At 36.3% G+C, this 22,972-nt stretch overlaps 1 protein-coding gene across 6 annotated transcripts in view; it reads left to right on the top strand.

Annotated features, from left to right (window-relative positions):
* The window catches only part of LOC309484770 (receptor-type tyrosine-protein phosphatase delta), a 666,889-nt gene that overhangs the window by 537,791 nt on the left and 106,126 nt on the right, over window positions 1–22,972 (top strand). For 5 of the 6 annotated variants that reach the window (XM_082151149.1, XM_082151148.1, XM_082151151.1 and 2 more), the window contains 2 exons: window positions 4,320–4,465; window positions 12,926–13,067. In XM_082151149.1, coding sequence (XP_082007275.1) covers window positions 4,320–4,465; window positions 12,926–13,067 — 288 coding nt within the window. Of the gene's footprint in view, window positions 1–4,319; window positions 4,469–12,925; window positions 13,068–22,972 lie in introns of all 6 variants that reach the window. The other variant, XM_082151147.1, reaches the window with a different exon arrangement.

Below are 22,972 nucleotides of genomic sequence, written 5' to 3'. Positions count from 1 at the left end.
AGTTGGTTTTTGCTTGTAATATAAACTGGTGTGCAGTTTATTGTAAAATAAAGGAAATATATGCAGTATATATATTATAATTTTTTTTATATACAATAACAATAACTTCACTGAGTGTGTTGATTGGTTGAGTTTGATGAATGAAGTCAACATTACAATGTGTAAAATTGAGAACATGGCATTAGATTGTTTTACTTGACTTCCCACAAAAATGTGTTTTAACTGTAGCTATGATCATCTCCATGCTATGTTGATATGATGTTAGAGATATAATAATACTCTTTGTCTAATGCTGAAGTATTTGTGATTTTGATAGGTTAACAGCATCTTTAAAGCAGAGTTGTTTCTGAGCAGACGCACATTTGACAGACTGATCATGAAAGCGTTTCTGACAGACAGCAAATACAGGCTGCTCATGCGAGAGAAATTGAACGTGTCACTTAGCTTTTGAAGAAGAGAAAATACAGAAATGTTTTCTGATAGACAGACTGTTTTTTGTAGTTCTGAAATACTCAAATGATCTACTACATCACACACAGTGCTCACTGTTTCCCACAATGCAGTGCACAAGACTGCCCTTTTCCAGTGTGATGAATGAAGCGGAAGTAATGACGGCAGTATCATACAGTATTACATGTGCTACTTAGTGAAATAGTGAGGCAGAAAACATTTCAAACCGTTTACTAAAGTGTCACATGACCTCATTTTGTACAATAATCTTGCCTAGCAGTCTGATCAAATAACCAAGAACAAAAGCACTGTTAATATCACTATCTGTGTATGTCACACTGGAAATCACAAAAGCTCTGTTTTTTACTTATATATAATCTGATGCGCTGTGGGTTTCAGAGTAAAGCACGACACTGGCTACGTTTACATGCAACCAAATAATCAGTTAGTAATCAGATTAATGGCTCAATCTGACTGACAACCTTCATGTAAACACCTTAATCGATGTGATTGAGCTCGATCCGAATGAAATTTCAATCAGATTAAAAGGGGTGATTTATTCCTTTTCTAATCTGATCGAGAGGACATGTAACTTGATCGGATTGAAAATCGAAACTGAAATGACTGCGCATGTGCAATGACGTTGAAATAGCATAATGACGTATGACGCGCGAAACGAGCTGTACTTCCTGTTGAATAAAGTGTCATATAAATGAGTGTCCTGTCATTCTAAAATTCTTCTTTCACTCATTGTCTATGAAGTGGAGCAGGACAACGTCAGTCACTGTTTCAGATTCTCATCCACAGACGACTGGTTTTTGGGCGCGGGGAGTGGCATTTTTACTGCTATTGGAATAGCAGTTCGGCAAAACGGTTCATATGCTCATTGTCTCCAAATTATGACCATAAATGGATAATTATTAAGTCTACTGTTTAAAACAAATAAAAAAATCAATGTAGGAGAATGATTATTATGTGTAAAAGGCCGGGGAACTGTATATCTGTGCAGTGTGCGCATGTAAACAAATCTATTCAGATTTAAAGCTTGTAATATATAAACCCAGGCACATTAAACCAATCACGTTTAGCGTTTATGTAAACACTACATTCAGATTCATCAGTCGGAATAAATTCAGTCCAATTGAAACAAAAGTTGTGCATGTAAACATAGCCACTGTGTGCATTTGGAGTTTGTTTTTAATCACATTTAAAACACTATTACAATTTTTACAATTATAATCAGAAAAATCATGGTGCAGCCCTACTGTACATGTACCTACTGTACATAATTACCCATAATCCCCTCTAAGAGAATAAAATTCGCATTAGAAACGTTTTTTAGTGCTTTTTCACACTAGAAGTCTGCTGTGGCATAAATCTGTCGAGTTTTTCTGGATCAGACTAAACACACATCTGCCATTCAGTGTTGTTTGCTTTTGCTTTTTCACAGCCTCATGTGTCACGTTAAAACAGTGCGATTACGGCCAGGACACGTGTCGTCATATTTGAGCAGCAGCAGCTTCTCTGTTTTAAGCAAAAAAGAAAAAAAGCAATTTCTCTGTTCTTCTGGTGATGTGCAGCGTGAGCTCTTAAGCGGGATTTACTGTCGACCCCAAACGCCATTAGAGCAGATTCACTGACAGCCGCATCTTTGATGTCGTATTCCACGGCGGCACGGCGCGTGTACAGATAACTGTATGACACCCGTCCTGACAGCCGCAGAAGATACGATTTTACGTATTTACATGCTGAGAAAACTGCTCTTTGAAGTACAGAGAGACAGAGAGAGAGAGAGAGACAGGGTGGGTGTTGGCAGTCGTTGGCAGATATTTTGGATCGTTCAGTAAAATCCCTCTGGTCGTCGTGGTGACACCCTGCTCACAGATCCAATTATAGACAGAGACTATGGGATACGTATGTCACATCCTACATTAACTGGTTTGCCTCATCCTTAACAAGAGATGGACACAGCGATAATCCATCATACTAGGGCTGTGCCGTTGTTGTTATTGCTAACTAAAACTATTAAACATTGTTTTTGTTAAATGACATAAAAATAGAAATGTTTCCTTGAAATTATTGCATACTAACATAACTAAAACTGAATTAAGAATAAATTAAAGATATATAGAAATATAAAATGGCAAAAATGGTGAAAGCACGTACACATATACATTTGTTTGTCTATTTATTTATTTACTTATTCACACACAGTGCTGTGTAGTAACTGATTATATGTGGTCTGGATTACATAGGCTAATCAGATTCCAAAAATTGGATAATTTTTTTGGGATTATATTACATTTTAAAATACTGAGAATCAGAATACAGTTTTTATTGGTTACATGATTATTTAATATGTACACAGAATGGCAGATTTTTTTTTTTTTTTTTTTTTGATGACCTGCTGCATTGCATGCTAAATATTTCACTTTTTTACCTTGACACAGCTTCAGTCATGTCAGTCACTGGTGATTTTCAGCTGGTTGAATGTATTTTAATTTAATTGCTGGTTTCTCTCACATCTGCGAGGCAGACTGTTGTTTTTATATAGCTTTAAATTATGTATTACGTTGCTAATAAAGTTACAGGACAAATGTTCATTCTGCAGTTTTTATTGCATTTGGAGCCTGGCGAGTGTTAATTTTGGACTCTGGGATTCATTTACCGTCTGCTCTATTAATGACGCCTAAGTTGCTCTTAGATCATGATGTAAATCTCTTAAAATAAATGGCATTTCTTATCTCATCGCTCTGATTTCCTGACATGCTGCTGCTCATTTCCATCACAACCAACAAAAAAAACGTCCCTGAAAAAAAAAATGTATGTTGTTTAAAATGCTTGGCATGTTGGTAATTACAGCAGAATCAGGAAGAGTGATTCCTTGTTATTAATAAAAAAATCTAATTATATTCAAATAGTATGGATGCTTGTTTCCGCCATGGAATGAAACATAAAAAAGGTACTTTTTTTATCTCACATTTCAAACTTTTTTCTCATAATTGTGAGTTGATATAAAAAAAATGTTTTAGTCAGTAACTAATTTAAGGTAAAAGTTACACGTTACTACATGTACTTACTATAGTAATAGCAGTAAATTGCAAGTAACTAACTAAACCTAACCCTAACTGTAACTCTATAGTAAGTACATGTAGTTAATTAATATTACTACTACTATAGTATAGTAATACATACTATAGTACTTATTTGAGTAAGTACAATGTAACTACTTCACCTTAAAATAAAGGGTAACCAAAAAGTCAGAATTGCGAGATATAAACTCACAATTCTGACTATTTCTTGCAACTACATGTTTATAATTCGCAATTGACTTTTTTCCCCGCAATTGCAAGTTTGTAACTGCCAAATCTGGCTTTATTTCTCAGTATTGTAAGACATAAACTGGCAATTATGTGAAAAAAAGTCAGAATTGTGAGATAAAATAGGTATATATTTTTTTTAAACCAAATTAACCAGGGGAAAAAAAAGTAAATTTAAAAATTCAGTAATAAAAAATTCATAAAAAAAAAAAAATATATATATATATATATATATATATATATATTGGCAAATGTAACTTTTCAGTACATTACAAAATTAGGAACAATAATCAGAGGCATTTTATATTTCTGAGTCAGCATGATCCTCTGATTTCTGCGACATCAGCAGCCTTCTGCGTTCATGGGATTATCTTCACATCTTTTCTCTGTTCATTTGATTGCAATTTTTTTTTTTTTTTTTTTTTTACTGCTGTGTTGTATAACCATGTCTCGCCCCAAGAGCGCAATGCACACAAACTCCGACCTCTGTTCAATAATCCGCCTGAATAAGTTGTGTAACCACGTCTCTTCCCGCTTTCTCTCTTTCAGCGCCACCGAAGTTCTTAAGAACCCCGAACGATCAGACGGGTGTTCAGGGCGGCGTTGCCTCCTTCATCTGCCAGGCCACAGGTGACCCACGGCCCAAAATCGTGTGGAACAAGAAGGGGAAGAGAGTGAGCAACCAGCGTTTTGAGGTATTAGGTCTATTGTTCTGATGTAAAATGCTCGACAAGTGAATGCTAACGATAACCACGCCCCCATTGACCACACCACCACTTCGGCCACGCCCATCCATTTCATATTCTTACACCACTAACGTGCATGATTGCTCATGGCCTGGGGCCGAATTCACAAAAATATTTATCAAAATTTGTGAAAGTTGTTAAAATAAATCCTGAGAAGATTATAATAATGTTCCTAAGTGCAATACTTAAAGGACAAGTTCGGTATTTTACACTTAAAGCCCTGTTTACAGATCGTTTCTGATGAAATAGAACGGTTAAGATTAAAATTTGGACACATTGACTTGGAGTTGGACAAAAACTACGATAAAACCTGTTGGAAAGCATCTTTTGCAGTGATTTTTGTGTGAGCATATCAGTGAACACCCCTGACCACTCTGTGAGTTTTACGTCTTTGTAAACGAAAGTTTAATGCGTTTTAGGAAGGATTGTTCCAGTGCACACATGCAGCCATTCTGGAGGTGGGGGGAAAGCGAAAGAAACCTAAACTTAAAACTTTATTTTAAAGAATTTGAATTCTTAAATTGTGTCTTATGAGCTATGGCAAGAAAAAAGATTTGAACTTTAAAGGTCCCATGACATGCTACTTTTTGTAGGCTTTAATATAGGCCTTAGTGGTCCCTAGTACTGTATCTGAAATCTCTTTCCAAAAAATCAGCCTCGGTGCAGAATTATAGCCACTACAAGCCAGTCCCAGAATGAGCTTCCTTCAGACGGGCCGTTTCGCTGTCTGTAGCTTTAAATACTAATGAGGAGGAGAAAGGCGGCGCGAGGTGGAGGGTGGGTGTGGCCTTGACCATCTTGCGCAACGGTAACGTGGCGTGCATGTTTACGTTGGATATAGCAATGGCACGAAGACACGCAGTCTTTCAAGCATTTCAGTTTGACCCAGAATCTGATCCAGATGGAGAAGCAACGGATGAAGAAGTTGCAACTCAGCGGCTCCAGCAGGACGTTTCCGAATGGTTAGTTTAAAATATTATGTCTGGATACGGTACTTTATTCGGATGGTTTACAGTTATCATCATGTAGCTAACGCGAACCTACTGTTGCCTTTTCATGAGAGATTTGTAACGTCTGTATTTATCTTATTACAATTACATCAAGCTCTGGGATCTTGAAATGCGGATATCGCGCGCGCCATATAACCAACAGGAAAACGGTTATCCAAATAACAAAGACCTGTACCACACTCGCGTTACAGTGTGTGTATTCACACACATAAACTGCATAGCTGCATAGCTAATGTTACAGCCACATTCTACGTGTAAAATATAGGTAACCATAAACAGTAAAGCAACACACTTATATATCATTAGTTGACTTACTTGTCCGAGGTGTGTAGCTGAGCCAAAGAGAGTGATCCAGACTTTAGTTTCAGACGTTCAGCAAGCCCAGCTCTGTATTGACCCTTCGGTGTTCATTTGTACATCCAATTATTGAGCAATTGTTATGCTTCGCTCGCTCAAAAGCCATGATCTCTCGTGGACAAACTAAAATCGCGCGCGCGCGTTCCTACTTCCTAGCGCATTTTCTCATGGGCGGAAAATATTCTCTGGGCGGGCAAAGCAGAGACAGGGGAGGTAACATTTCCTCCTTATGACGTCATAAGGAGGAGATTCAAGATCAGCGCGTATGAGCCTCCATTTTCTCAAAGGCAGAGAAAGATAGCAAAAGCTCGATTTACACCGATTGAAATTTTTAGAAACTTGGGGACCATATACAGGCTAGGGGAACTCATATTAATGTTAAAAAACCTCAGAAAGTGAAAATTTCATGTCATGGGACCTTTAAGTATTTTTGGAAAATAAAATATTCTTAATTTCCCTTAGTTTAATTTACTAAAACTAAAACCATATATTTTTACTAGTTATCGGAACATTTTTCATTTAGTTATTTTTGTACTAAAACAACAACAACTAAAATAAATATGAAAATTAATTTAAAAATATATATACTGTATATATAGAAATTTTTTTTTAAACTAATAAAATAACAAGAACAAAAAAATAAATATATTTTAAAACTAAAATGAAAACAGAAAATACAAAACAAACAAAAATGTTTATTTATGTTTTGTGAATCCGGCTCTTGATCTCAATAGCAAGATACCATAAAAATGACCTTCATTTGAATAAATGATGGATCAGATTCTCTCGTCAAGCATATGCTTTGCATTTATGAAATGCACTTTGTTCCCCAAAGTTTGTAGCTTATCTTTCTCTTCTGTTGAGCGTCTCATTTGCTTCTCAGTGCATGTTCTCTCGTCTCACGTGCCTGAATCCTGTATGTTTATTTATCTGTTTTTGGATCGCCACCTCAGCCCAGCATGATAAACGCATCACAGCTGAACACTGATAAGATTTTTTATTAATTTCTGCGTCATCTTGCAGCTCGACCATCTTCCCTCTTCTATTCGGTTAACATGTGGCCACTAATCTATGGACGCTTATCGGCTGATATGGCGCCTTTTTGCCTGCAGAAACTAAATCTTATCAACGTTCATTACATGCTATTCAATACTAACATGCCAACTAATATGCTAACCTTCGATTCGCAACAAAGTCTTCACCCTCACCCATGCAACTTACTCATTACTACTATCTCTTTAAACTAGGGCTGTCAAATCAATTAATTGTCTAACATTAATCTCTGAACATAAAAGTTTGTGCTTATATAATATATGTGTGTGTATGTATGTGTGTGTGTGTGTATATTTATTTATATATCTTTATTTGTATATTTATTTTGTTTGATTATGCAAAAATCAAACCTTTCATTGAAGTAAAATAATTGAAAGTGGGGGGTAAATCACATTATAAAATAAATGTTTTTTCTCCAAAACACGCTGGCCATAATTATTGGCACCCTGTTATTAAATACTTTTTGCAATCTCCTTTTGCCAAGATAACAGATCTGAGTCTTCTCCTATAATGCCTGTTGAGTTTGGAGAATAACTGAAAAGAGATCAGAGATCATTCCTCCAAACAGAATCTCTCCAGATCCTTCAGATTCACAATTTCATGTTGGTGCTTCTTCTCTTCAGTTCACCCCACTCATTTTCTATATGGTTCAGTTTAGGGGACTGGGACGGTCATGGCAGAAGCTTCATTTTGTTCTCCGTTACCCATTTTTGTGTTGATTTTGATGTTTGTTTTGGACCGTTGTCCTGATGGAAGATCCAACCACGGCCCATTATTCGATTTCTAGCAGAGGCAGACAGGTTTTGATTTTTTATCTGTTGGTATTTGCTAGAATCCATAATACCATGTATCTGAACAAGAAGTCCAGGACCTCCAGCAAAAAAAATAGGCCCACAATATATAAGATCCAGCAGTATATTTAACCGTAGGCATGGGGTACTCTTCATCCCTGTTTGCACCAAACACATCTGGTGGGTTTGCTGCCAAAAAGCCCTTTTTATGTTTCATCTGACCATAGAATCCAGTCCCTTTTGAAGATCCAGTCATGTCTGACAACTGAATATGCTGGAGTTTATTTTTGGAGGAGCGAGGAGGATTTTTCTTGAAACCCTCCCAAACAACATGTGGGGATGTAGGGGTTGTTTGATAAATTTTTTTTAGGCTTTCTGACCCCCAAGACTCAAGTAATCTCTGCAATTCTCCATCTGTGATCCTTGGAGAGTCTTTGGCCACTCAAACTTTCCTCCTCACCGTGCATTAAGACAAAATAGACACACGTCCTCTTCCTGACAGCTTCGTAACATCTTTAGTTGATTATAACTTCTTAATTATTGCCCTGATGGTCAAAATAGGGATTTTCAATTCTTTAGCTATTTTCTTACAGCCACTTTCTATTTTGTGATGCTCAGCAATCTTTTGCTGCTCATCAGAACTATATTCTTTGGTTTTACTCATTGTGATGGATCATTAAGGGAATTTGGCCTTTGTGTATTCATCATATTTAAACTCCTGTGAAACAAGAAGTCATAGCTAGACAATTTCATGTTCCTTGTCACCCTGGTGTGCTAAATAAAGGTAAATATTAATGAGAATATACTTCAGAGATATTTTACTCATAAAAAATTCTAGGGGTGCCAAAATTGTGGCCGACGTGTTTTGGAGAAAAAACATTTATTTCATAATGTGATTTACCCCCCAATTTCAATTCTTTTACTTCAATGAAAGGTTAGATTTTTGCCAATTTGTTGAATGAAAGATCAAAAGGATAAACAATGCAGGTTTATTTTTTTACAACCATTTTTGATCATATTTACCAGGGGTGCCATTAATTCTGACCACCACTGTGTGTGTATATATATATATATATATATATATATATACACACATGCACACACACATACATATATACATATATATATATATATATACTGTAGATATATATAAATAATATGTATATACACATATAACTTTTATGTTAGATGCGATTAATCGATTTGACAGCACTATTTTAAACATTCGTTTAATGCTCAGTTTCTACTTGGCTCCGTTAGCCAAGAGCCTAATGTGTGAGCGCGTGGTCATACCCGCATTTCTTTGCGTGAAAAGTGACTGTGAAAGAAAAGACACAGAGTATGACCACTGATGTATTTAAGTCTGTAAAACGGAGAACCCGTCCTGGTTGGTTCTGTCAGAAGTGAGTATACATCTCCCCAATTGCCACCAACTAAAACTGTCTGTGAGCGTCCTGTGTCCCGTCCGTCTGGCGTCAGTCGGTCTCGTCGAGGCTAATCGACTGTCTACTGTTGTTCTTTCTAATGGCGTTTTGTGCCTGTGATGTCACATCTCCATTCTCGTTTCATGTTTCATACGATCAACTTTAAGAGTGGGCCATCCCATTCTTAAAGCCACCGGGTTTACTCGTGAAACGTCTGGTTGAAGAATTTTGCATTGCCTTCATACATTCACTGAGCATTTTACACAAAGGAATTTTTTTTTTTTCAAACATGTGGTAACAAATTTCTGCCCAGTGCATTACAAGAATGTTGTCCTTCCCAAAAGTGCAAACTTCTGTGAAGTGGTGCAGGGCAATGTTGTCCCACCAGTCCTTGCTTCGAACTCTCATCTACAGAGTCCTAATTTTTGTACTGGGAGGAGCGTTTTTACTGCTTGATAAATATTTATCATTATGACACAAAGCTTCATGTGCTCGTCATCTGCTAATTATGATCCGAAATAGATCATTATTTAGTCTGCTTTTTAAAACAAAAAGAAAAGGAGAATGGTCAGTATGTGCCAACAGCAGGAAACTTGGTAACACTTTAGAATACAGTTCCATCATTAATGATTAACTACACAGGAACAACTGAGTAACACAATATAGTAAACACTCCAGTAACAACAGTAAACTCTGATTAAGGAATTAGTACGTAATAGCGCTTAGTCGAATGTGGTAGTTCACTATTAGCTAATTAATAACTAAAAGAATGTTCTTACCTCCCAGAGAACTACTAAGAACTACTATACAGGTTTATAATTAACATGAATAACACATAATGTATAATTAATTCTAAAGTGAAGATCATAATAACCCACTAGTAGTGACTCAAGTGTTACTACTTTCTTCTAAAGGAATTACTAACTATTTGGATCAGTATTCTAAAGTGAGAAGTATGGTAACTCCCAAGTATTGACTCAAGTCATTGTAAGCTTTGTACGTTTTTCCAAGGCTTTGGATAGTAATTTCTTCTGATGGATTTGGTAATGCTTAAATCATTATTAGTGGGTTACCATGATCTTCACTTTAGAATACTGATCCAAATCAATTAGTAATTCCTTCTGAAGGATTTGGTAATACTTGAGTCAGTACTAGTGGGTTACCATGATCTTCACTTTTGAATTAATTATACATATGCATTACTCTCATTAATTATGAACCTGTATAAACCCCTCCCCTTTTCATCGCTGCGTTCATTGTCTTTAGACTTCCGGTTCGTATTTCCACAGCGATCTATACGCATTTATGAATAAACTGCTCATTTTAAAATCTTCCTGGTCTACTGACATTTATGACATCAGTTTTAAACATTTCAGTGCTCTTGATAACTTTTTGTTAACTTTACAATAAGCAAATCCACTTAACCAGCTAATTATTCTTCGACAGCAATGCCGTAGAAATATACAGGAGCTACCGCAAAAATGGAAGTTCAAAGAAAACATTCTGCATGCACGTTTCTCTGGCGCATAAGGTCTATATAGTAGTTCTCTGTGAGGTATGACATTTTTTATTGATTAGCTAATAGTGAACTACCACATTCTACTGAGCACTATTACTTACTAATTTGTTAATCAGAGATTCTTGTTAATTAATTAATAGTAGTTACTAGAATACTAATAGTGAGTTACTTATTTGTTCCTGTGTAGCCTAGTTATTATTCATTAATGATGGAATGGTATTCTAAGTGTTACCGGAAACTCTGTATATTTGTGAAGTTTGCACATTTCCAATTTGAAGCTTGAAGCACATCAATCCGATCACTTTATTTAGCGTTCATGTAAAATGTTTATCATCAATCAGAATGATTTTATTCCAATTGAAACAAAATATGTCAATGTAAATGTAGCTACTTATGCTGATGGCTGCTGCTTCTTGTTTATTCTACAAATCATGTTGTTTGTGGACATTTCAAGAATAAGCGATGTGCATGAGTTTGTGTGACTAACACAGGATTGTACCTATCTATAGTTAAGTTCTATGTTACTTATGTTAAGTTCACTTCAAGTATACTTCAAAGTGTACTTTAATAAATTGTGTGTATTTAATAAATAAAAGTAGACTAGATCTATAAAACAAGTAAACTATCTGTATACCTATAAGTTCACTTGTAGTGTAGTTCAGAGTATACTTGCAGTGCAAAATAAAAATGTAATGTTGCACATGCCCTTGGCGATGTGGACAGTGGACACCATATAATTTTGAGCACAATTTTACCATCTGAGGCAGATTTCAGTCATCGTAAAATATTTATTTTGTGGCAGGGCAAAACTGTCTTGAATCTTTTAGAGTGACATGCTTACCGACAGCTGATGATTTCTTCTGACAGTGTCAATAGTTTAGTGTGCCAGTCCCGTTGTGGTGACCTTCAGATGAAGAAGCAATAGGAGCACAGCTGCTATTGACGCGAGTGTGAGAGAACCATTCAGTATTTATGAAATGCAGCATAAATATCTTATTTACCATTTCTTAGTTTATGACAGCACTACAAAAAATGACCTTGAGATAAAGACTGAGCAGTTCACAAATTCCATCTTTTCCAGAGAAAACACTGCAGACTTTAGTACAAAAGCATATTTGGGTTTGTGTGTCAAGGATAATCCACCCTTACAAAAATGAAATATAAGTTCATTTTAGTAAACTTAAGTTCAAGTATATTTTATATAGTTAAGTATACCAATATCAGTGTACTAGTAATATCAACGGAACTATTTCAAAACTTCTGGGGACTGAAGTGCCTCACTTTTTAGTTTATAAAAGTATACTTTTAAGTGTATTTGAGGAGTAACAGTAGTAAACTTTGAGTAAATAACTAGTTTAAATCTAAGTTATCACTTCATATTTCATATATACTACAAGTGAACATCTAAGTAAACTGTAAGTTTGCTAGCTATAGTGATAGCCCACTTTTTAGTTTATGAAAGTACACTTTGAAGTACACTCAGTAAACTATTTGTTTTTATAACTATTCATTTTCTTTAAATGAACTTAACATCATACACTTAACTTTTTTTACTTATTTATAATGCAAGTATACTACCATGTCTCTATTAGTATCTCAAGTATTCTAACTGTGCTTTTGAGTACACTTGAAGTTAACTCCTATATGTACACAACCAGTGGATGTATGCTAATGATTTATGTATTAAATAAAGTGACTTAATGAAAAAAGTATATCTCTAATAAGTACATATAAAGGTAGATGGAAAATAACTCTTGTTTGTAGTTTAAAAGAAGTATACTAATAGCACACTTGAATAAACTTATCATTTATAAGTGTAGTCAGACTTGACCAGAGTCTCAGCTAATTTGTCTATCGTACAGTCTGACATAAAATACTGTTTCTGTCGTGCAGTCTGATCTCATAAGTCTCATATCGTATTAACTCACAAAATACATAATTTAGGACACAAAATAAAAATAAACAAATAAATCTAACAGTTTGCACTGGGCTTCAGAATGAGAAAACACCAACATATCAGCAATTATAAATATTTCCCAGGGAACAAATCGCAGATTTGCCGAAAACCTTAACCAGACTTTCTGTGTTTCTGTGTCCTGTGTTCATACTGTTGCATCAGGTTGAGTAAATGATGGTCTGTTGTCTGTCCATAGCTATTTGTCAGGATGAAGTGTGTGTGAGTGTGAGCATGATTCTCTGTCGTCAATCGTGAACAAAAAAACTCTCGTAACATATCTTGTCTCTCGCACCTGTAGGTTATAGAGTTCGATGATGGATCAGGCTCAGTGCTGAGAATCCAGCCGCTGCGGACGCCGCGCGATGAAGCCATTTACGAATGCGTCGCCTCCAACAGTGTTGGGGAGACGAGCGCCACGACACGACTCACTGTTTTACGTGGTAGGTCTATGACGAATAACACTCGCTAACCTTTGCTCTCTCATTGCCTTCCAGCCCTCACAGGTACGTGTTTTGTCTATTTGTTCTTTTTGTCTGTTTGTATCTTTCTGCAGTGAGTACACTATGGGTAAAAAGTTTGGAATAATTGGAATACATTTTTTTATGCTTACAAAGGTTGCATTTATTTGATGAAAAATACAGTAAAAACTAGCCTGGCTAACGTCAGACCTCGTCTCATTGAGACGTGGTCTGGGAACCACATTCATTTTCTCGTATTTGAGGCGTGGTTTACGAATGCCCAGAGCCGTTTATTAGACGCTACGAATGTCTATCAAATGCGCCTGTACGTAGCTCATAGCCAATCGTTTCAATTATACCAGATGACGTATGTAGAGCGACAGAAATCCGACGAGGAAGAAGATGAAATAAACTTGCATTCTAAACTACTTAGAACACTATCTAAAGCTGCATCGAAAGGTAACTTCGCGTCTGATGCCATGTTAGATCCATAGATATAAACAAACTGCTTCGGTGTGTCGCATAGACGTCGTCATCGTCTTGCTGCTCCCTCCCAGTTCTGTGATTGGTCCCCTCGCTGAGGCGAAAATCTGGTCCATGGTATCCAGGCTGCCTAGCAGCGTGAATGAAATCGCGCTGCGCTCAAGGCAGCATGGGGAAACCCAGGCTAAGTAAAAACAATGATATTGTAAAATATTATTACAATATTAAATGTGATTTATGTATGTATGCAATGCTGGTGATTTCAGAATTGGATCCTAATGCAGTGTAACATATTTATTAACAAAAATAACAGGCAACAGCAAACAAAGGCAAAACACAGAGTAAATCCAAACACATGGAAAGGCAGTACTGAAAAGAAGGCATGTGATGCACAAAAACACAACACCGAACACCAAACACTGAACAAGGAAAGCACAAGGGCTGCATCTGAAATCACAGACTTGCCTACTGTATATTTGGCAAAAAAACAAAAAAACACCTGTATAGTTGGTACTCAACCAGAATAATACTTTTACCGCCGCGGGGAAATTGCGGGTGTGTATGTGTTGCCTTTTACCGCTAAGAGGCGCACGCTACAATCACAGACTTTGAAAAGTGTCTGACGCCGCGTCACGGCTCATTGAGAGCGATTGAGAGCTGGTAGCAGATAAATTCAAGTGAAACATTGTAGTTAAACAAATTCATAATCACAATACTGATATTACAGTACAAATTTAGAACTGAAACAAATGTAGGCTTCTATTATTGCATCAAATTTAAGCAAAGTATGCTAAACGTCAACATTGTGTGTCCAATTTTTCTATAATTTAGAAAGGTTATGCATGTCAATAGGTTATGTGTCTTATATTTCGTGTTATTTTAATTTGTCAGTAGATTTGTTAACTGAAACATAACAGTGAAATTAAAACATTGATCAGGACTTGCTAACCGATGCTAGTCGGCAGCAATTGTGTTTTAGCATTATTTATTAGGAATTAAATAGGCTTTCAGTAGGTTGTTATGATTAGCATAATTTTCTTTAATAAATAATGAAAACATTTCAACATAGAACATTGCAATAGAAAAATATTAGGCTACATCAATGAGGCTTTGCATGAGAATAAGACGTTAAGCTCAATCTCTATACAGCGTTCAGACAATAGCTCTGGCCTCGCGGAGCTTCAAGCGTTCCGAGATCAAATCTCAGCTCTACCATCTTCATAATTTTGTCTCTAGTTTAATATTTGTCAAAAATAAAAACTTTTGAAATGTTAATTTATTGATTCGAAACACTTTTCGGAGCTTTGTTGTGTGTGCCAATGTGAGTGTGCACACCGACGCGAAAAAACGCCTCGGGTTCCTTTTTTTGGTTTGACGCGCCGCGTCAAAAACTATCCGACCAATGAGATTGGCACTTTTGCTCACGTGTCTTGAGCTTCTGAAGTTACAGTAAAACACAACTTGGGGGCACTCAAACACAAAACGGTCTTGCCGAGCACACGTACGTAACGGCGAAGAAGATATACGCCAAGTAGCGTCTACACTGTCGGGAAGAAATAAGACGAGGAAGATGCAAGGCAAAATGAATGTAGAGCTGCTGGTCTCATTGGTGTCGGAACATAAAGAACTATATGACAAACGCGTCAGCGACTACAAAAATCTTGATAAAAGAGAACTGTTATGGCATGGTATTGCAGAGTATATACTGTTATGGAGTGGTATTGTATTTCTGTTTTACATTAAGCGCCATCTAATGTCAGGGAATGAATTTGCATGTTTGTCAGCGAAAATCGCTTGGGTGTGAACACAAAAAACGCGTTGAAAAACGCTGGCGAATAACGCGCGCCGATATTCGCGCGCCGATATTCGCTCCGGTGTGTACGGCCCTTTACATTTAAAAATGCGCAATTGCTGCTGTTTTGCACAATATCCCTTTGCGCCACCTGCCAGTTATTTCGTGAATGACTTTGAAATGTGACTGGTTTATTTTTGCCGCGGTGGTTTTGCCGCGGCGGCTGGCGTGGCTGTAATAGGCATTCTGGTTGACTACCTACTGTATGTGACAAAAGAAGTAGTCCGAATTCACAGTACTCATAAAAGAGTAGACAAAAAGTACCTGGATTACCTATCACTGATTCTGAAGTGTACATACAGTATTTGTGAAGGGTAGTGAAGGGATGCATCTTATGCTTTAGGTCACATGACAACAACAACATGATGAATGTAGTATGTCTGGATTACATTCATACTAGTGTTGCACGGTGTACCGATACTTCAAAAGTATCGCGATACTCGGAAATTAAAAACGTCACGATACCTACATTTATCAGTATCGATACTTAAAAAAATTAATTTAAAAAAAACGCCTCCCTATGGACGTCTGTGGTTTTTTCCTGACGCACGCAGCAAAGAACCTGCCGCTGTCAGTGTCATGTGACAAAACACTACAGCGAGATGGCTGCATGTGCGAGCACAAGTGGTCCACGACTCGTAGAAAAAGATGTCGCGAGGAGAATGACCGCGTTCCAGATTTGTAAGGCCGGCGACACACTGGCTGCGTGTCGTGTCCGTTTTTATATTTCGGCTCCCATGTTAACTGCCTGCGTGACACACGCGTCTGGGCGCAGCTCGAGCCGCGCGGAAAACGCGTGTATGCTAGAAATAGAACCGACGCCTATTTTTCACGCGACACGCAAGCGTGTTGGAAGCGTTTCCAGGCAAAATAGAATAGGAAAAGATGTTTCTATGTCATTTTGACACGAATACATATTAATAAATGACATTTTGATGTTTGAAAGTTTTGACATAAATACAATATAAATGTAATTTAAAAAAATATTATCGATTTTCAAATATTGCACCTGTCAATACAGAACGAATTATTCTGTAGCCTATTTTGCCGTCAACACTGCCGACGTTGTCTTTGCTGCTATATATTTGTTTAACATGAAGTATAGGCCTTCCACAACTCTCTCCCCACATGTCAAATATATCACCAATGAGGCTTATCATATGTTACCAATATTAAACATTGTTTAATATAATCGCTGTTCATATTTTTATTCAAAGTTCAGAATCAAGATAAAGCTCTTATGTTTCTTATGATAAATGAGATAATGCTGCTAAATTTATAAAAAAAAATTACCTTGAATGTCATTGCTCTAATTTATTTTTTATATTTTTATATTTCATATTTTGTTCAAATGTTTAATATATCTGCTGTTCATATGTTCATATTAGTGTGTTATATGATTAGTATGTTGTCCCAGTTTTAAAATAAAGCACAGCAATGATATTTGAGAGTGTTTCTCCCTTTTCAGGAAAAGTATCGAAAAAGTATCGAAATCGCAATACTTGACTTGGTATCGGTATCGAAACAATAATTTTGGTATCGTGACAACACTAATTCATACTACAAACACTTCATACTATATAGAACATATTTTTTAGTGGTTGCAAAGCACTTACTTATTTATCTACTCAAGATAGTATACGATTTCGGACACAGCCAAAAACTTAAATACAGACAGGGATGAAGGGCAAACAAGCACAAAAAAAACACATGAGAACAAATAAATGAAACTAATCAACAAAGAAAACTACAAACCGACTAAGCTAAACAGGAAACAGTAAAAAACTTAAACCTAAAACAAGAGTCCAGAGCAGGAGTTGTGACACTGTGATGTCAAAGCTGATTTTTCAGCATCATTACTCTAGTTTTCAGTGTCAGATGATCCTTCAGTTATCATTCTAATATGCTGATTTGCTGCTCAAGAAACATTCTTCCTCTTCTACTTTGAAGGCTGGTGTTATGGCTGCTAAAAACAGCTTTGCATCACAGGAATAAATTACATTTTAAAATCTATTAAAATTAAAGTTATTTTAAATTGTAATAATATATCTCAATATTATTGTTTTTATTACATTTGTATCGAATAAATTCAGCTCTGGTGAGCATAAGAGACTTATTTTAAAATCATAAAACATGTCCGGTACTGTGTGTTTTGGTATTATTATTATTCTGGTACACAATATTATTGTTTTTATTACATTTGTATCGAATAAATTCAGCCTTGGTGAGCTTAAGAGACTTATTTCAAAATCATAAAACATGTCCGGTACTGTGTGTTTTGGTTTTAGCTAGAGTATTTGGCCAATGCAGCAAACAGCACAGTCTGCGCAGTTTATTTCTAGAAAAGCCTCCCACGGATGGAGCCTGAAAACTGTAAAAGCTCCTTCAGCTCTCACTGACCTTGGAGCTTTTTAAAGGGGTTGATTAATATTCTAATTAGCGAACGGGCTTTCCCGCTCGCTAGCTTCAGCATCATCAATATAACTCTAATTTTATGCTACATTTACAACATTTTTACAAAGTTGCCCTGCAAGGATGTGGCAGGGCCCGTGTGGAGAAAACGGAGTGAAAATGCTCTGTTTTTACAGTGAAACTGCAGGCTTCACCATTTAAATCCAATGTCTCTGTGTTCTGAAAGGCTTTTACCTGACTTATCTTTTAATGGAATTACGAAACGCAGTTACTAATCTGGTAGTTTGGTCTGAGGAAGAACCCACCGACCTAAAATGGAAGAAATGGGAGAGAAGATTATGCTTTCCACCTCCAAATATTTGCATGGTTATTGGCAAAACATTTTTCCTCTACTTTCTCTTATTTTCTCCCTCCTTCTAGCTCCTTTGTGGCCACATCTGTTGTTGGAGGGAGAGTATTTCTGTTTGCAGCTCAGGCCTGATAAAACCTGCAACACAATAGTGGCGCGTCGCTTAGAACACACACACACACACACACACACACACACACACACACACACGCGCACACACACACACACACACACACACACACGCACACACACACACACGCACACACACACACACTGCAGCACAGCAGAACTCAATCAGGGGGAAAGTCTGCAAATCTCTCTGGATATGTTCAGAATACAGGCCTAGTGCTCACTGCATATGGCACAGTGCACACTGCAGTCTATACTGCCTGTTTGAAAAGATATGATGTGAACAGCAGGGGAGACTGGGGGGAATGTTACAGAACACACAACATAACATGTCCTTCATAACTCACAGATCTCCCTGCCATCTGTGGGTCTGAGAAACATACGCCAGCAGGTGCAACATTTATCACAATATTCAGTTTAATACTGTATAAAAGAAAGAAAATTGTCAAAGTTGTTCCTGTTACAAATACACAATGATTTTAATCGAGATTGTGTCATTATATCACTGCTTCTATATATATATATATATATTTTTTTTTTTTTTTTTTTTTTTTTTGTCTTAGTAATTGTACATGCTTTCGTCACTTTTATTAGGATTATTATATAAATTTGCATATAGCATTGATTTAATAAAAAAAATAACAAATAACAATAATAAAAAATTTGGGCCAGGGAAGTTTCCGAAATTTGGTTGATTTGACACGGAATGACGGAATAATATTTGTTACAGTACTGTGCAAAAGCCTTAGACATGTTAAAAAATGGTTTTAAGTCAGTTATTTATATATTTTGCTGTTGTGTGTCAGTAGGAAATATCAGTTTACATTTCCAAACATTCTTTTTGCCATTAATTGTAATAATCCAGTGAGATTTCTGTATGCACAAGGAATCTGACAACAGCCAGGATGATCTGATCTCACCATCATCTCACCATCACCATCAAAAAACTGAGACAAACTAAATCCAGAAGAACTGCGGGAACGTCTCCAAGATGCTTGAAGAAACCTTCCTGCAAAGCTACAGTACTGTGAAAAGTACTGGCACTTGTGTTAAAATGCTGTAAAGTGAGAAAGCTTTCAAAAATAAAATCACAAATTGAATTTATTTATGATTTAACTTCTATTAACTAATTCAAATCAATATATGGTGTAACGACGCTTTGCGTTTAAAACGGCTTTTGTCCAGGTACACTTGCGCATAGTTTTTCAGGTAGGTTTGCAGGAAGGTTTCTTCAAGCATCTTGGAGACGTTCCCACAGTTAACATGCCTAAGACTTTTGCACAGTACTGTATATATATATATATATATATATATATATATATATATATATATATATATATATATATATATATATATTATTTTCCATTCAGCATCTGAACTTTTACCCAACAACCTAGAGACACAACAGATATTAATTACAATTCAAGGCATTAAAACCAAAGAAATGTATTCTTCAAAATGATTTATATATTAAGATCACGTGTGAATTAATCATCGTGGAAATAAAAATGATTATTTTACCTTTAGCAAATTGTATGCAAAATGTCTTAACTCAGGCTGTCCAATCCAATAATGAGTCAAGGAAGATTAAAAATGACTTCCGACTCGTTCGTCACACTGGAATGGAAGGTCAAGTTGAGCACAATGCAGTGTGTTATTCAGTATTGCACACAGAGAGCTGCTATAGTCTGCCGTAACTCATCTGACATTCAGTGCGTACAGCAAACTTACATACTGGACCAGTATATGTACTGCAAACATAGTATGAGTAGATGGTAGCATGCTATTTAAAACAGCCTGCTCTCTCTTCGAGCCTCACGTGGAATGACGGTTTGGATGGAAATGTTATAATTATGAACAGAAAGCCCTAAACAAATATTTAAACATTAATATAAATGAAAGAAGCAGAGTTGTAGTAATTACTGCACATTCAGCCAGTGGGCAAGCAGCATCGTTTGAGCATGAATAATGACACAAAACTAATACGTATTCCGCCGTAAGATATCAGGCTGCGGCAGACTACACCAGCGTCAAAAACAAGCTTAGCATTAAAGCACCTTTGCCTCAGTTAAGCCCCAACATACTTTTCTTCCCCTAAAAACATGCCGTTCAATCGGCCGTTCTGTGTTGTGTGGGAATATGGGTCATGTCTTATTCATGAATGCACCCACTGAACTGGGACCAATGTGTTCGGTCCTTTCACTGGGTGGGAATTGCAGGCCGATATTTGCCAACAAGGTCACAGGCACAATGCATTATACATCACAGTAAACAAAAAAATCTGGGAAAACCGCAAATGTTGCTGGTAGCACCAATACATTTCAACACACTCTTGTAATACATTTAGCAAAATATCTTGCCTCAAAAAAAAAACAACTGAAAATGATCACTCGGTCATCATTTATTGTCCATAACGTTGTTTCAAACACATGTGAGATGTTAAGCAGAATGTTCAAGCTGCTCTATTCCATACGTGACCATATCTGTGTATATATTTAGACATAAGTGACAACAAACTTGGTGCACATATGCTTCAGGAGAGGGGGAGATAATGAGTAAAATACTTAAATTTGGGTCTGTTTCTCACACATAAAATCATGACTTCAGAAGACTTGAAATATAGTGCATAGGTCATATTGTCCTTTTTGGAACAAATAACACCAGCATTCGAACATTAGATGACATAATTTAATTCATTTAAACATATTACACTGTAACAAATGTGCACAGCTTTGTTAAAGACAGGAAATCTAGTCTAAAATGGAGCATCGAAGCAAATAATGATGCATAATGGAAACAGCTTTTGGTTGCAGGATGAGTATGTGAGTGGGATAAAGAGGAGAGTTCTGGAAAAGTGAAGTGCCACTAGACATGGAGAAAACTGAAAGGGTTTTAAATGACCCTAAGGGGGAATATTAGCGTCACAATTTGGCTCCAGGGATGGAGAAACATCAGAGAGATTAACTGAATTCATTTAGTTCAATGTGCTGTGACCTGGTGCCCATTTGACATCCACTCACACAGTCAGCCAGTGAATATCATCAGCACTTTCCTGTGGTGTCATCTGATGTTAAAGACCCTGAGGCACTGACCCCATCATTTTATATGTATATGTATACTGTGTGTGTGTGTATATATATATATATATATATATATATATATACGTATATGTGTATATGTATATGTATACATGTATGATTTTGACCTGTCTCACCTCAGAGGTCTCGACTTGTCCAACAGTTATTCTAAATCATAAAACGGTTTATAATGTTTTATAGTCTATGGAATAAAGTCATTCATTATATTATGAACTTTATTTATTATAAAGTAATTTTAGTTATGAAAAACCTAATATTCAGTATTTCCCCATATTTTGCCATCATCTCAATTGTATTTTCACAAATGACATCATTTGACACCCAGGAAGGTGGGTTTATATGGTAACACTTTACAATGAGGTCCCATTAGTTAGATCATTTGAATCATTTATTAGAAAATGTTAAAATGAACATTAAATAAGGTTAATAAATGTATTTTTCATTTTTGGTTCATGCTAACTACATAACTAATGTCAAGAAATTTAACCTTATTGAAAAATGTTACCATCAAACTCAACCATCAACCCTGTAAAGAAAATTATTGTGGGATAAGTTTATAAGTAACCACCATTTGGCCCCAATCTAGCTAGACTCAGTGACGTTTTATATAGTCTAAGGGTACGTTTACACGACAATGATATGCTTAAAACTGAGACGTTTTTCCTTTGAGTTTTCCGTGTACAGACGACACCATTGTCAAAATGATCCCCATTCACACAGATCCGCGTAAACAACTAAAAATGCTGTATTCTTCTGCCAGGCCATTAGATGACGATGAAACACTATAGATTGAACACGTAATATGAATGTGAATGATGTCATCGTCTTTAGAGATTCACGTTTTTTGTTGTTTACACTGAGACCATATTCAAAAACTTGCACTCTGTTTTCAAAAGTTTGCGTTTTCAGGCACCCAAAACAACGTTGTCGTGTAAATTAATGGCCAAAACGCATAAAAAGTTGTACGTTTTTAGATGAAAACGGTGTTGTCTAAACAGACCCTAAAGCAGAGGTTTTCAACCCTGCTTCTGGGGACCCATCCTAATCAAACACACCTGAACTGGCTAATCATGCTCTTTGGAGTCACTTGAAAATCACATTGGTGTGATATTCATTTGTGCAGAAGGATATAATCTTCCCCAGGAACAGGGTTGAAGACCTCTGGTCTAAAGCAACCCTGTCATTGCTCCTTCTATTGCCAAGATTTTGTCTGCAAATATATTTTGTGACAAAAAAAAAAAACAGATCACACAAATAAGAGTTTAAAAACTGTATTCATTCCACATGTTGTGTTGATGGGGTTGTAGAAAATGAACAGCAAATAAAACCTCTCATATATATTATTTAATTTTGCCTTTTGAAGTTGATCAACACTCTCCCAATTTTGTATTTTATTTGTGAATCATTAGTGCCTCTTTTGGGATTCTTGCCATTTGAAGTTAAAGTGCTCGGTTGTTAAAACAATACATGTATCTTGGTTTAGTTGATGATGGCATTTATAGATTCATCTTTTACAGTGAAGATAGATGAATGTCTCAATAGAAGCAGGAAAACCGTTATGTCA

The sequence above is a fragment of the Leuciscus leuciscus genome, assembly GCF_965113295.1.
Source record: "Leuciscus leuciscus genome assembly, chromosome: 2".
In the NCBI taxonomy this organism is placed as follows: domain Eukaryota; kingdom Metazoa; phylum Chordata; class Actinopteri; order Cypriniformes; family Leuciscidae; genus Leuciscus; species Leuciscus leuciscus.
Note: the sequence above shows the minus strand (reverse complement) of the source record. Positions and strands in the feature narration are given on the sequence as shown.